Source organism: Hydra viridissima, unplaced genomic scaffold (genome assembly GCF_058129835.1).
Source record: "Hydra viridissima isolate aposymbiotic clone 2 unplaced genomic scaffold, HvirCarnegie_v1 scaffold_11, whole genome shotgun sequence".
Classification (NCBI taxonomy): Eukaryota; Metazoa; Cnidaria; class Hydrozoa; order Anthoathecata; family Hydridae; genus Hydra; species Hydra viridissima.
In genome coordinates, this window is record NW_028324310.1 from 14,536,910 (window position 1) to 14,553,027 (window position 16,118).

The 16,118-nt window shown below is 29.2% G+C and overlaps 3 protein-coding genes across 5 annotated transcripts; 2 read left to right on the forward strand and 1 right to left on the reverse strand.

The window, feature by feature from the left end:
- Positions 1-54: 54 nt before the first annotated feature.
- On the forward strand, positions 55-6,021 carry LOC145191131 (melanopsin-B-like). Of its 3 annotated transcripts, none has more exons than XM_090066612.1 (2): positions 55-369; positions 3,262-4,528. In XM_090066612.1, the coding sequence occupies exon 2, from the start codon at positions 3,354-3,356 to the stop codon at positions 4,290-4,292; it is 939 nt and encodes a 312-aa protein (XP_089922738.1). In that variant the 5' UTR covers positions 55-369; positions 3,262-3,353; the 3' UTR covers positions 4,293-4,528. The 3 variants fall into 3 exon arrangements, 2 of the variants coding, with proteins under 2 accessions (XP_089922738.1, XP_089922739.1); XM_090066613.1 differs by lacking the exon at positions 55-369 and adding an exon at positions 1,989-2,230; XR_016444937.1 differs by lacking the exon at positions 55-369 and adding an exon at positions 5,243-6,021 and having other exon boundaries at positions 2,276-4,410.
- Positions 6,022-12,142: 6,121 nt separating this feature from the next.
- On the forward strand, positions 12,143-13,296 carry LOC145188530 (uncharacterized). The gene is made up of 2 exons (XM_090067578.1): positions 12,143-12,246; positions 12,497-13,296. Exons 1-2 carry the CDS (start codon positions 12,209-12,211, stop codon positions 13,173-13,175), a joined length of 717 nt encoding a protein of 238 aa, XP_089923704.1. The 5' UTR covers positions 12,143-12,208; the 3' UTR covers positions 13,176-13,296.
- LOC145189458 (uncharacterized) lies at positions 13,225-14,808 on the reverse strand. Its single transcript, XM_080066099.2, has one exon. The coding sequence runs from the start codon at positions 14,389-14,391 to the stop codon at positions 13,315-13,317; it is 1,077 nt and encodes a 358-aa protein (XP_079922225.2). The 5' UTR covers positions 14,392-14,808; the 3' UTR covers positions 13,225-13,314.
- Between the last annotated feature and the right edge of the window lie 1,310 nt (positions 14,809-16,118).

Consider the following 16,118-nt stretch of genomic DNA (forward strand, 5'->3'; position numbering starts at 1 on the left):
CATAATATTCGGCTTAATTTGTTCTAAAGGCCCAGCTGCATATAGATAAATAGGCTTCCACGTGATTTATAATGAGCCCTAATTAAACAAGCTAAAAATAAATGGAACAAATTGAGCTTTTAAAAATTTGTGGAAGTTTTTTTTTTTATTTTTAAAAAGATAAGAGGTTATAAACAACAAGCTTATTTTTTAAAAGATTTTTAATTCAGTTTGTAAGGATCTAAATTAGTTTTTCTTATTTTATCTTTTTTTTTTTTTGGCACGTTGACGTTTTCTGTAATCAAAAGCATTTGTTGAAGTACAATGAATCATCAGCTCGTATCATCAACTTGAATCATTCGTTTTTTAAACTTATCTTGATAACCTTCGGTGAGCAATTTTAAATTTTTCTGGCTGCAAAAAGTTTATGACTCTTGTTTTCGTATGCATATCATTTCCTGAAAATTATTCAGTATCAGGCAATCCCCGTAGTGTTAAAGTTGAGATTTTGGTTGGGGTTGGGGTTAGCTTGAGGATAGGGTAAGGTTAAATTAGGGGGATTGCGTATGGTCCCAACCCATTAGTCTTTTCTTAAAACAAGGAGCATCTATTAATAAAGTCATATAAATATTACAAATTACAAATATTATAAAATAAAGGATTTTTTCTCAAAACCTTTGAAATTCTAAAATTCTATAACTTTTATCGTTTAACTCGTTTTTTTTTTTTTTGTTATTTTTTTTTTAATTATTTAATATATGTTTCTTAATTCTGTTTTATTTTGAATTCTAATTTTTAACTATGTAATTTATGTTCTTAGAATATTTTTGTTTAATGAACAATTTGTCATTATAAAAGCCTTTGAATTTCGATGAGCAATCAATTTTTTAATACATATTTTTCACATATTTTTTACCACTACGCAAATCTACTACTTAGCAGAGATTCACAAAGTATGGAGTCGTGTTAAAACGTTTTAATGATTGGAGATTTTATCTCAATTCTCAATTAATAAATCAATTATTAAATCAGCTTGTGTTAAATTTTTAGCTGAAGAAAATTAAAAGGCCAGCTAAATGTTATTCTATCAGCTAAAAGAAGTTGAGAATAATTTCGAAGCCGTTAAATGTATACTGCTTGCTAATCTTCGTAATCCAATAATCTCCATGTTAGTTTAAGTATATGAAAAAAAATTTAGGACATGCAGTTTTCAAATAATACGCCGTCTGCATTTAGGAAATTCCAATTTGTAGTTTTGATTACGTAAACAAACAAACCTTTGATAATTCTTGTGTTACACGACGAACTTTCCGCAAAAAAAGTTATTGTCTCTTTAAATTATTTCAAGCAAAATTTTTTCTCGGCCTTTATGTAAAAAATATATAAAACTTTGTGGTCAGTTTTGAATGAAAATCTTTAAGAACCCGTAGTCAAAAGAACTCTTTGTCGTAAGAAAAAATTTATCGCAACGTTTTCAATGAAAATGTTTTAAGCTATTTCTGATATTGTATTCTTTCTTGAAACAATCAAAATTTTCAATTCATTTAACAACCGAATATTTAGGAGGTAACAACCGAGTATTAAGAGGTAATAAATGAGTATGCAAAGGTAACAATCGAGTATTTAGAGGTAATCTAGCAATCTATTATTAGCTACTACATAAAGATTTGGAGCCACGTCTCCATTAAAGAGTTTGACAAACTGATATATAAATTTATATGTGAAAAAAATGCATTTAAATTTACATTTATGTATTTATATATTATTAGGCCGATTTACTGTGCTACGATACAAAATCTTGTAGACACAAATCAATAACAGTGTTATGCCCTTTTTTCGCTCAAAGATTTTTCAATATAACATCATATTATGTCGATATTTTACAGCGCAGTTATTAAATAGATAAAAACTAATGTATACTTTTAAGATTTCTATAATATATTTGATTTATTCAACAAAAATATCTAAATACGGATTCAATGATACGTAATCTTTGTTAATCCAAGTTTGCATGTTTTAGCGGTAGAGTGAAAAAGCTACGAATTTCACGAATTTTTATTTGGAAATAAATCCTGCAAACCACACACCTTTTTATAAAAAGCTGGTGGGAGTTTTATATTATGGATAAAAATGGTAACCAATTAGTTTCGCTGTAAGCTTTTAAGTTAAGACACCGTACTATAGTTTAAATAAAATGGTATTAAAGTTGCTGACGAAAAAAAAAGCAGAAACATCGTACAAATGCGTAACGGTAAGAATACGAATAACCACAATATGAGTTTTAAGAAAATGAAAGTAGAAGCAAATGAGATCTAACGAAATATTTTCTTTTTGCGTTGTTAGTTTTAATTGAAAAAGTTATGTTGACTTTTTTTGTGTATAGCTCATATACTTTTTTTTGTTTGTTTTGTTTTTAGCGAAAAATATTTACTCATTATCTCCCCCCCCCCCTTCCTCCCAAAATATAAAACAATCTTTTACGATTACTTTCCAACTCGCGTTCACAAACGTTTGCAATCGCGCATTCCCTCATCACTCCCTTTGCACTCCCACAATTATATAAACATTAAATATTCATTTTTTAAAACGAAACATATGCACGCGCATATTTACACACTAAAAAACGGGGTAATATAAATTGTACTCCACCTGATATTCCTTGATAATTTAAAAGTTTTAAAAAATTACAGCATTCTTAAAAATAATTTGCGCGTAGAAATGTTGCATTACACTCAGTCAGATTTGAAAGAATATTTTTTTTACAGTTAAGATTTTTGGTCTTCAATAAATATTTTATGTAGGTATTTAGTGTGAGACAAACTTAGGCGAATTTTACGATGTAGCTTTACTGGTTACTTAATTTGAAATAATATTTTGCATTTATACATACGTCAAATAATGAAATACATTTTTATGAATATGTTAACAAAAATACATTCGCGTTATAAATCAGCTATCACATTAGCTACATAAATCAGCTATCTCAATCATATACTCTATCATTCATAACTTGCGACATACTGTAAGTTATTTTCTGACCACTCAAAATAACTTTCAGAGTTTTGGTTATAAAAAATGGTTGAACATTTAACAGTGTGTAGTATGAAACGCTGAGGAAGTTCGCTCTAAAGTTTTTGCTTTGTGTTTATAAATCTATTGTGTGTTAAGTTGTAATGAGTTAAATTATTTAACAAGAAAAATAGTTGGTAAGAAAGTGATTATGCTATATCTTTTCGCGTCAAAACGGTTGGGAGAAAAATTTCCAAACTCCTATTTATTTAGATTTATACGAAATCAAGAAGATAATTGGTGGATATAAAGATTTTAAAAATTTTATGAACTGCCAATAAAAACCCCAAGGTATAATACAAGGAATGGTACAGGCTTTTAAGATTATACTCTCAATTATCGCTGCTTTTAGTTTTGTTACAAACTCTGCCACTTGCTACATTATAATAAAGAAGAGGAGAAAGAATAGTTACCAAGTTTTGTGTTTAAACCTAGCAATTGCTAGCACTCTTCAAACGTTAACTGGATTTTTACCTGAACTCTTCCTGCAAACAAAATTAGAACACGATAGTTGGCTTTGTAAAGTTTCCTCGTTTTCTGTGACTTTTTTTTCGATCGTTTCAATTGCTCTGCTGTCATCAATAAGTCTTTCAAGGTCACTAGTTATAAAAGAGCCGTTTTTAGTTAATCAGGGGGGTTACAAAGTTATATTTATAAAATGGATTTTGCCTTTGTCATGGTTTTACGGATTGTTTTGGTCAAGTTTGCCATTAGTTGGAGTATCGAGATATACATTAGAAGAAAGTAAAACTCGATGTTCCGTCGATTGGAGACCAGCAGCTCTTTTATCAAAAATCTATTTGTGGTTGTTAGTAACATTTTGTTTCGTGTTACCGATTGTTATAATTGCAATTTCGAGTCACTTTACTAAAAAGACGCTAATGGCGCAATCAAAATATTTTTCAAAAACATATGGTCGATCTAATTTAGAAACTAAGAGATTCGAATCCAAAGAAAGAAAAGCTTTAAGGATGCTATTAGTTGTGTTTGTCCTTTTTGTGTTGGCATGGACTCCATATGCGATTGTTGGGATACTCGCTTCTTTTATGCGTATCCCGTACTGGTTGTCACAAACATCGGCGTTGTGTGCTAAGTGCTCTTCGTTTGCGAACCCTTCAGTGTACTTTATCTTCCAAAGAAATGTCCGGAGATCTTCTTTCCGTGTGTCAATTAGAAAGGGCTCAACTCCGAGTTTCTCGGACACTAGAGAAATTTCTATTTCCTATCAAGAGAAAACTTTTTAACGTGTATTTAACAGCCGAGGATTTGACTTCGGCTTTTCGGACTTCTTTTAGAAAGTTTTTTAATCGAAGAGCTTGTGGAAGAGTCCATGTAGATTTTTCAAATACAATATGATATGAGGTGAGACGGTCATAGTCGGAGATTTCTTTTGAAAATATTTTTCTTTTACAAAGACTTCATGTTTTATTTTATTTCATTTACTTTTATTTTTATTATACTATTATATACAATGATGTTTTATAAATCTCTTTTCTGTTAAATTACACATTATATTTCGTTACATTTAGTTACAGTAGAATCTCGAAATAACGAACACTAAATATTTTGCATAGAAAAATTCTTATATAGCGACTTCTTAATATAAAGAATCCTTTTTTTACTTTCAGTTAGTGTTCGTTAAATGAGATTCTGCGTTTCTCTGTTTTGTTGAATGTTAAAACAACAATATTTATCTGTGAGTTGCAAAATTTAATTATTTTGTAAAAATGGAAAAAAATCAGTTTAATAATGTTAAACTAGAGTTAAAAATAAACCTATTGTTTTGGACACCACAAAAAGATATTATTAACTCATTTAAATATATTTGTCGAAAAATAAAAAGTATTGAAAAATCAAGTAAATTAAAAATTTTTCGAATTGTACATAAATCTCTGCAATTCTAAAAAGAGCGCGCTTATTTGGTCATAACGTGTTTTAATGCGCTCTGGTTTGAATGTAAATCAGATCGAGAGGGAAAAATCTTTCGGTTTTCTTTAATATTTTGATTATTCTATTTTATATTCTATGTTACACTTTATATTTCACTATATTACTTTTTATTCTAATATTCTATTTTCTATTAGTACAATACATAGCTGTTATAATCCTATTAGAAAAAATTTTAATCCATTTTGAAAATTTAGTTAATTATCGACTCAGGACAATTATATGTAAATAACTTTTGACATTTTAGATTGTTGATTTTCAAAAGGTTGTGTGCGTGTAATCATTACTCATAAAAGAATATTCCTTGACAGAATGAATAAAGAATATTTATTCGCAAATATTTATAAAACGATAAGAGAAAGAAATAAAGAAATAGAAAAAGAAGTTAAAACTAAATGGTGTATATAAAAACAGTCCAAATAAACTGTTGAGCAGATTTTTTTTATTTATGTCTGTAAAAATAGTAATAAAAATATTAAGTCAATAAATGATTTTATTAAAAGCTTATGTCAACAAAGAACTTTTTAAAGAGCTTTGATTCAATAAATAACTCAAGTCTATATAGCTTCAATGGTATAAAGACCTTTGTGTTTTAATAATTTGAAGTCTCGCCTTGCAGAAGATGTTACACATGCATTAATATAGATGATAAATACACAGATGATAAATATGTGATAAAAAAAATGAGATACTGAAGAACAACGGAACAAATCAATGTCCTAAAAATGGCTTCTGCTTTCTTGCCTAATGAGAGACAATTGGTTGTAACTTATGAAGAGAATACTAAATAAATTTCAAATTAATGCTTTGATACAAAATATTGAATTTTATGAAAGTTTTTATTTATTTACTTTTTATTGTGTTATGATGGGGTTGCAAAGATTTTCAAAAGCTCTTAGTTTGTGTAAATATCAGTCGAGGTTGCACTATCAAAAATCTAACGGTTATTTTGCTATTTACGACCGCCCTAATCCTTTTTAAATCTAATTGTCTGCCAAGTGAAATGTTAATCAGGCGTAAGATAAATTATTCCAATAATTTAATCGATTGAATATTTTTTTGGTGTCCGCTAAGTAGATTATGGTTTGAAAACAGTTTGATGAAAACAAGTTTTCATAGTTTTCATAGTTTTTTAAAAAGGATAAGTTTCTTAAACTTCTCTATAAAATTCTTTATAGATTTCTTTATAATTTTCTTTACAAATTTCTTTGTAATTTCTTTACAAATTTCTTTACAAATCCCTTTAGATTACCTACTGGGAAACAAATATAACTCTTGTCCCAATTCTTTTTCACCCCATCTCCACATTTACAAAATTGTAATAAAGTTTTACCGAAGTGGTTTTTTTTTGTTTATTAAAATATGATTTTAACTTTATTTTGAATAAAATCGAAGTCGTGCCGATTCTATGCACTCTTGCCGTACTGTGAGAGAATACTATATATTAGAAAAATATTCTAAAAATAAAGAAATAAAAAAGCTTTAGTGTTTAGTATTTATTTCACAGTTATTGTTGATTTGAATTGATAAACCAGTTAATATAAATATGTTCTCTATATATGTTCTAAAAGTCTTCTAAATATGTTTTATAAATAAGTTCTAAAATACAATTTGTTCGTTTAAAGAAATAACTATTCTCAAGAATTTTGAGCTTCGAATTTCGAACGTTGCATTTTGTAATTTTTTTTCATGCCGTCCTTTCATAATGTAAAAGCCTTCAACTGTAAAGTTGAAAGTGAAACCAAAAATTTTTACTTAGAACCACTTAAGTATAAAATATTTGAATGAGTCGACAGCTAAGTGTAAAATATGTGAAAAGGTCTATTCTCGAAAGGGACGCAGTGCAACTTCAATAAACTCTCTTGCAATGATTGCAAGCAATTAGATGGGCATCAAACAATTTTTAGCAGCAAATAAAATAAATGCTTTCTAAACTTAGGCCGTTGGTGGTAAAACGCAGTGAACATCGTCTACTTCAAAACTATGTTTGGAAGTTATCATATCAAAATTTTCAAGAAATGGACCGCACTATTGCTGAAACAATTGCACTTCAAAAATTAACTTACATTATATTTTTGAGATGAGTTACACCATCAAGTGGCAAATAAAAGAAAAAATGTGCCCAAAATCTGCTCAAAGCTGAATACCGGGATTTCACTGCTCAGCACCGCGGAAGATAAATCATTGCCATGTATTGATGATACTTTCATTAAATTATCATTAGTAACTTTTTTTTTCTTAAATATATCTGCGAGCTGTTTAATAATTGGCACAAATAATTTTAACGTTTTGAGCAGAAGAATATTGACAATTGAAACTGTTTGCTGCTGTGATCCAGGATTTCGTGTGGATGATATTGATGAGCAAACAGATATCTTTTCCCTGAAAAAAAAACAGCATAAAAAAATCCTACAGCTTAAGCCTTTACTCAAGCCGCGATTACGAAACGATTAGATTTTAAGACATTATATTATCTTTGTAATCCATTTGACACGGTAGTGAAGTGAATGAGAGTTAAACACAACTATGATAGATTCATCAATCAGAAAAAATATCCTGCTAACCTATTTGATGCATTTTCCCAACCCTGTTAAAACTTAAAGACAGAATTTCCTATGACTTCACCTGTCCACACAGAATTTTTCAATTTAAAAATAAAACAGTTCCTTTAAGACTTATTTCTGATACAGTGTTTGGGATCCTGTAGACCAGTTCAATTTCTTCTAGCAAATTGCACCTTTGTTTTTTCTATGTTTTTGTTGGAATTCTGTTTATTAGTCATTTGTTATTTAAATAATGGCGCCGAAAAACCTGCTTATTAAATAAAATCTAATTAGTTATTGAAATTTCCATCTTTAAGATAAATTTGAACTTTCAATTTAAACATATTTTCATTTATCATTTAGCTTCCAAAAAAAAAGTTCATCTGAATTCCAGGAAAATCTTTATCTCGCTTCTCTTAAAAGGAAATGTTGCAGCTCCAAATTCGAAAAGGAAATGTTTGCAGCTTCAAATTGACTGTCTGCAAAAAAAAGTGCTTCAACATTAAAAATCAATCATTTTCATTTTTTTACAAGGTATTGATAAAACCCTGCAAAACTTTGAGATTCAAGCCAGAATCAAACCAGAAACGAGATTGAGAACTGATTGGCTGCTCCACGCACGAATCAGAAGAATTGGTTGGATCCTTTTTTTTTTTGGGGGGGGGGGGGGTTCAAGTTAAGAAGTGACATATTCAACATTTTATCCGTTAAATATCGACAACAATAATTTTAGCAACACACGTGAAAAAATATTAAAAAGGGATTTGTAAGAAGCCTATTTATTATACGGAAAGAATAAAAATATTTTATTTATTTTTATGAGCTGATGTTACCTCTTGAGCTTAAATGAAATTGAATTATACTAATAAATATTAATCCAAAACTCTGATTGCAACTTGTTAGATGACTTTCAGAATTATTTGATACTATACTATACTATTCATTTAATCTGTATCAGCAGTAACTCAGCAGTGAAAATCGCTTGAAGTGAAAAATATTATGGAATGGCACCATTGCAGGAATACCAAGCAAGACACGTTAAAACATGACTTTAAGTATACTTCATAAAACTAAACACTTCATTCTAAATAATCTTTCTGTATAAAGTATAATCCTCTCAGAAACCGGTTCTGAAATGTAACGTTTATGGTGGTATGATCGGTGCACTTTGTGAGTAAGACATGTAACTTTTACGGCGGTATGAACAGTGCGCACTGTGAGTAAGACGAATGTAACGTATAAGGTGGTATAAACGGTGCGCACTGTGAGTAAGACAAATGAAGAAAAAACAACATACGTTTTCCTTCTTAATAAAATTACTCATCGAACTTTGAAAAAACAACAAAACAATCCAAGCACAAGGTGACCGCATCTGTACAACTACATCAAACAGTTACACGACTGTGGTTACACGACTGTAGTTACACGGCTGTAGTTACACGACTATAGTTACACGACTGTAGTTACACGGCTGTAGTTGAAACTTGATGATAATAATTAAGAGTACAATTAAGTCTACGTCGATTAAATTGTAATTGTTAAGCTTTAGGTATCGTCAGTGCCGGTTTTAGCACTACCAGCGCCCTGGGCGAGATTTCAATGGCGCCCCTAGCTCAATTGAACCCCATACAAAAAAAGGCTAAATTTCGCCCCTTTATATTCGGCACCCTGGGCCATCGCCCAACCAGGCCCTACCCTAACGCCGCCACTGGGTATCGTGACAATATTGTAGCTAATTTTTTCCACTAAAGAGTGGAGACAAGAGACATGCAATTAAAGAAATTTAAAAAAATAACAAGCAAAAGCTGTTTACAAAATCATGAATAACTGGCAAAACCTGTTTAGAGAATTAAGATGTCTAAGACAAAATAATCGTGTGCAATTAAAGTCAAATGACTTGGTTTGCGCGTTGTTGTTTTTTTCTCCTTATGATAAAAACAAACTAATTCATCGTGTAATTCAAAGAAAACGATGTAGCGGTGTTTTTACAATTTCTATTTATTGTTCCTTAACAATCAACTCCTAACGAGATAGAAAACCAACGCGAGAAAAATCCCGAGACGCAGATCGTAAATCGATAATCTCAGTGGATAAAAAGAAATGAGACAAAAGTCTTGCTCAAATTTAATTAAAGTTTACATTGATCATACATATCTATATATAATTAAATATATTTAATGAATGTAATACTTTGAACTAAATACTTTTTTTTAACAAAAATTGAGCTCCTTGAGTTTGTGGAAGACATCTTAAGAGGAGTTATTACATTGGAATATTAGATTCCACTTGCTTTGAGCTCTTTGATAAAAAATTTTATTCAATTATCTAGAAACTAGTGTTTGCGAATGTTTGTTGATCACATCTTTCAAAGTGATCATCTGTGATCCTAAAGTGATCATCTGTGATTCTAATGGCTTCTAAAGTATAAACTTTTAGGACCACTTTTCCTAAAAAACTTATGTTACTTTTTTGTAAATTTTTCTTAAAATAATTTTTTTTTAGATTAAATTCTGCCAAAGAGGCAAGTTTTGCTTTTTTTTTGTTTTTTCTTTTTTTCTTCTTCTTCTTTTATTTTGTCTTTTATTACTATAACATAAAGAGATTTGTCGGTTTTTTTTTAATTTTTTCCGATTAATTTTTTAAAATGCTATGAAATATTCAGTTTCTTTGGACTCCAAAGAAACTAGACTTTGATGAGACTTCCAAAGATATTTAGATTTTATTTACTGATTACAATAAAAATAAAAAATTAAAAAAAAAAAAAAAAAATCATTAGCTTCTTCGATTCCCTCAGTTGGAAATCGGGGGAAAAATTCAGTTCGAATAATCGGAAGACAGCTTTAGCATTACATGAAATTGAGTTTAAAAGTTTTATTTCAGATTTTTTTCTTTAAAAACAAATTATTTTACGTTTTGTTTTCAAAAATTATTTATTTATTCATGATTCTATCTTTAAAAAGTGAAAATTGACCCTTTATTCTGTTTCGTTGTTCACTCAAAAAAAAGGTTTTTCGACACCTGTAACTGATGGATGCTGCGATCTTCCATATAAAAAAGAGTGAATTGTCAGAGCTGCGCTTTTTGTTTAAATTTATAAAAAGTATTTTTTTTTTTTGCATTAAATTTTTTTTTTTTTGTTAGTGATCTTTGTTTTTATTTATTCTGGTCGTTATCGATGTTATCGATATTATCGATGTTTGAAATCTATTAACGGAATTGTCTAATTTAAACACGTTTATTCAAAAATTTTCTTAAAAGTTGCCATTTAAGTTTTTACCAGTTTTAATCTGCAGCATTTAATATTTTTTTTCACTGTGTTGCCAAACCCACACACAAGCAAAGTGACAATAACTTCAATACGCATCAGCTTTTACTTTACCGTTAAAATAACGAATAGTAATAAATAAAATTGAGTTACAGCGAACAAAGTATAGACATCTAGTTTTTTGAAGTAAACCCAATAATATATATTAACTAGATATCTACATCGCGCTTTCGCAGTGAAGCAAACTTTTTGCCAGCCCAGGTTTGTTTTGCCAGCCTGAAATGACGCAATGATAAATCAAAGCAAAACAAAAATGAATTCTTGTCAGTTTAAATAAAACGGCTACCGGCATTAAAAACTCGCTTCACTTTTTCTTAAAGAATTTTTGTGAAATTAAACATCCAGTTAATATATATCATTGATCAAACCTAAAATTCTATAAAAATACAGTTTGCAATCACTTAAAGACATTCATGAATTAAAATTCATTCTTGCACAAAAAACATACACGCCAGTTTCATACTTCGTGCGCATCACACGAGAAACTATTCAGCGTACGCAATAAAATAACCCTATACACGTTTTCTAAATAATCTTGTTTGAATTGTAATGTAAAGAGATGTAAAAAGTAGTGAAGCTTTTTCATTTAAAATCAGCTTATAAATCAATCAATAAAAAAAGGATGAAAATTAAAGGTGATTAGAATGAACCATCAAGTTCAACAATTACTCTAAAATATCTAAAAAATTTGAAAAATGGATTTCCATATTTGCAAAACAAGATAAGTGTAAATGGAGAATGAGAAAGAAAACCCATCAATAACCAGGCCTTACGACATAAAGGTGATTAGAATGAAGATAATTGCAAAATTGCCATAATAACTAAATTATTTAGATGTGTTCAAATATTTTTGATTTTACTGACGCGTTTGCTCCTCTGAAAAAAGAATTTGCCAAAAAGCTTTACAGAATAAAAAAATAAAAAATACTTTGATGATTATAGCTATCTAGCTTAAAATTTATTTTTCATTAAAACTTTTTTTGTTGCTTAGTTAAACAAAACCTATACAAACTCGAATTTTTGAAATTAATTTTTCTTATTGTTTTGGATATATTTTCGAATTTTAAAATCACATGCTCTGGCGCTTAATGATGAATTAAGTCACAAAGTAAGTGTGCATTTAAAAATGTCAGCCATTTTTAATTACTCAATTACTTAAAATAACTCAAGTCTTCAGATAATAGAGAGCTTACGATATGAAAACTGCAACGGCAACTTCTTCAATTTATGATAAATATTTGACACTAGGCATGCGCAATGGATGGGATTCCCTGAAATGCCGTTTTAAAACTTTTTACGCGACGTCAAAACATTGAAATTCGTGTTTTCTGAAAACGGCTTATAAATGGATCAAAGTAGTTCTTGCTCCAAAAGTGTAACAAAGTAATGACTTAATTTCTGATACAAATTTAGAATATATACATAAGTATAAATGTGTATATATATATATATACATATATAAATATATACATACATATATATATATATATATGTATATATATGTATATATATATATATATATATATATATATATATATATATATATATATATATATATATATATATATATATATATATATATAGGACTTTAAGTTTATTAATTTATTCAGGCTCTTAATTTTTTATTTTTTAGTTTAATGAGATGGACAGAAGAGCATGACATTTTCTTTCTTCGTGAAATATTACTCCATGAGCCATACCAGTACAAAAAAGGGTCCATAGAAAGAGGAAAAAGTTGGGAAAAGATTGCAAATGCACTTAATTCTGCAAATCAACCAATTTTTAAAGTTAAGTCAAGAGCTGTGCGAGACCACTTAAATGTTTTAATTGAAAACAATAAAAAGAAAACAAGAGATGAAGAAAAAGCATCTGGTATTAACCCAGTAGAATCAGAGGTGGATATTGCTGTTGCTGATGTAATAGAAAGATTCAAAGAGGCTGACGAAACACATTCCTCACAAAGTGATGCAAAATTACTCAAACAAGGTAACGATCAAAGTAAAGCTATTGAAATGCGAAAACGTAGTATGGAAACTTTGTCAGAAACAATGGAAAGAAATGAGCAAAAAAAGTGCAAGCGTCCAAAAAATAATGGTTCTGAAACTATGATATATCTACGAGAGAAAGGAGAAAGAGATGGAGCTATAAAAAAGGAAGAGCTAGAATTAAAAAAACAAAGTCTGCAGAATCAATCCGAAATGTTGAAACTCTTTCAACAACAGCAAACAATTATGCAGGAAATAGTGCAACAACAATCACAGCAGCAAGCGACAATGTTAGAATTAATAAAACAACTTTCCAAAAATAAATAAAATTCACTTGAAAGTAACTAATATTTTCTTAAAAAAAAAAAAGTTATTATTTTCTTAAAATAAAAAAAACTTATTTACAAAAGTTTATTTTAAAGTTCAAACATTAAGTGAACTAGTTTTTTATTATTGTCTTTTATTTTTATGCAAAATATTCCTCTAGTGTAGGTGGATTAATACCAAAATAATTAGATGTCTGCGAACCATATAAACAACTTCGAGCATTATTTAGTAAGGCACAATTTATATACATTTTTCCCACAGCATTTAGGCCGATTTTTAAGTTTTTTTTAAAGTCTAAAAATTTAAAGTAATTCAAAATATCTCCAAATATCCATTCAACTGAGACTCTGACTTCACTCATTCTCTTGTTCCAAATTTTCTGTTGTGGAGATAACATTGCACCTTTAAAGCCTGTTTGTAAATGCACTCTAAGAGGATATGCGGGATCACCATAAATACATAAGGGATTTCCTGCAGTATCAAATGAATGCTGTCCTAATAAATTTAATAAATTAGAGTCAGCTAACATTCCACTATCATGTTTTTTTCCCTCAACTGGTCCAAATAAGTTAGCTATAAGGCCATTTGGAGCAACTACAGATTGAAATTTTAGACTGTGTATTTTTTTATGTCCATTGTAAAGTACTCTTTGGTTATTTCCTGGTTTAGTTATTGGTCTAACAGTCCCATCTATGAATCCCCAGCAGTTTGAGAGAGGAGCTCCTTTGCGATGCACAACATCGGCAAATATTTCTAGATTATTTGGAGAAAGCCAGTTTTGATTAAGTGTTGTAAATAAATGAATCCAACGTTCATAGAGAAAGTTCATTACTTGATTTGAAATCATGCTTAATTGCGGAACAGGTCGTCCAAAACGAGGTATCATATCGAGTAGTCTACATGGGTAGGAAAACCGTTTTAAAAAAATACACAGTGCTTCTACCGGAGTAACTTTTAACCCGTTATAACAAACAAACTCTTGAGGTAGTTGAAGTACATTGACTAAGCGATATATATCACTACGTAGAAATCTAAATTCACTTTTGCATTCATCATCAGACATGATTTCTAAACAAAATTGCTTATAACTCCAAAACGGTAAATCTGGATTCTTAGACGAATTTAATTTGTACAGAAGTAAAAATTCCTCGTCGTCTATGATACTTGATTCTAATGCAAGCAATAAACTATTTCTAACATTTCTTAAAGGAGCCATTTTTAATTTTTTTTTGTTTATTTCAAGATGTTTTATTTTTTTGAAGCGGAAATTCGTAACTTATTTTATTTGAACACCGCAACTGCAAGTCGCAACTGCTCGATCCAGACCTTTGTCGTCTCCGTTGCCGTTGCAGTTTTCATATCGTAAGCTCTCTAATATATCGACAAACAACACACCGAAATTTTTTAAGAAATCAATCATATGTGGTATAGATGAGAATTTTGTTTTTGGTATGACAGGAAAACCATTTTTTACAATTGATGTGACCTCCACGTTAACTAGTTCAATAATCTTTATAATTACAGTCTTGCAATAAAAAAGATTTTAAAAAGTTTTAAATTGATTTATGTTTCACTCCCCTCTCAAACCTTCTGTTAATGATGGCTAGAGATAGAGAATAATCACAGCATCGAAATACTACATTCTTATTGGTTGGCTATCAATAAGAATGTGTATTTCGATGCAGCGTTTATATCGCTTTCTTTTTTTTGCAATTTTTTTAAAAATAGGGCATTAAGTTTTTAAAGCCAACTTAAATCTTGTTTTGTTTTGTTTTTTTTGGCGCCGAAAGTTTTTAAATGAAAACATTTTTCGAAATCTTTTCCTAAGATCATGAACCCGAATTAATTAACCAATTCATAAATATAAATTTTTTTCCTGATTTACGAACACTTGAAAATCTTTTTTTTTAACTTTTTTTTTTAAAATAAGTTAAAAAAAAAGATTTTCAAGTGTTTCATTTTTAAATATGTCACGTGTAACAAAACTTTAGGGGAGAAAATATAAACTTGAACAAATTTTCATTTGAACTTTCTTCACTTTGCTGTTAAATAACAACAACTAACCGGCTGGCATCAAAAATCTCTACACACGTAACCAGTAACAACAACTTGACTGCTATCACGAAGCGAGGTTAGAGATTAAAAAACAATTATAAAAACAGAGGTTATAAAAAAATTTCAGCTTGATATGCCAGTCTATATCAATCCATATATATTTTAACCTACATAAAAATTAAAAAGTTTCAATGTGTAGAAAAAACCCACCTTATTAACAATGAAAAAACATTAAAAAAATTATGCACATAATAAATAAATAGCTGCAGAATTTATTTTAATGTGATGGCGGACGAACTATATAAATTTTCTGGTATTTAAACAAAATTAAATCAATTTATAAGTAAAAAACTTTTTCAATTCAAAAGCAAAATGTCGTCTTCACGTAAACAAATGTTCTGAATTCTTTTCTAAAAAAAAAAAAAAAAAAAAAAACACCAAAACACATATATTTATTATTGACTTTCGTAGGTTGGTTTTTTATTTTTTAACACCTACATAAAATCATATTTTACGTTTTTTGGTCGAAATTTTTCAAAGCAAACGAATGTTCTTTTTCCGTAATAAAAAGTCACGTGATAAAATTCCCCCCCCCCAAAAAAAAAAAAGCAGGCCGTTTTTTTTTACACTTTTTACTGCGATTTTTTATCCGTCTTTAATGATGACTACTTAGTCAATTAATGTTAATTTGTTCAATGCGGACTTTTATGAAATGTTTTTAAGATTTCCGCGGTTTTGTTTAACTGAGAATTTATTGACACGTCTGTTTGTAAAACTGCACGCTTATTGATTAACACCTAATGTGTGCAATGCACACTGTGCATCTTTTTGAACCAATGTGTGCATCATTTTTTTTTATGTGGGTTCTTATTGATATAAACCCTTACA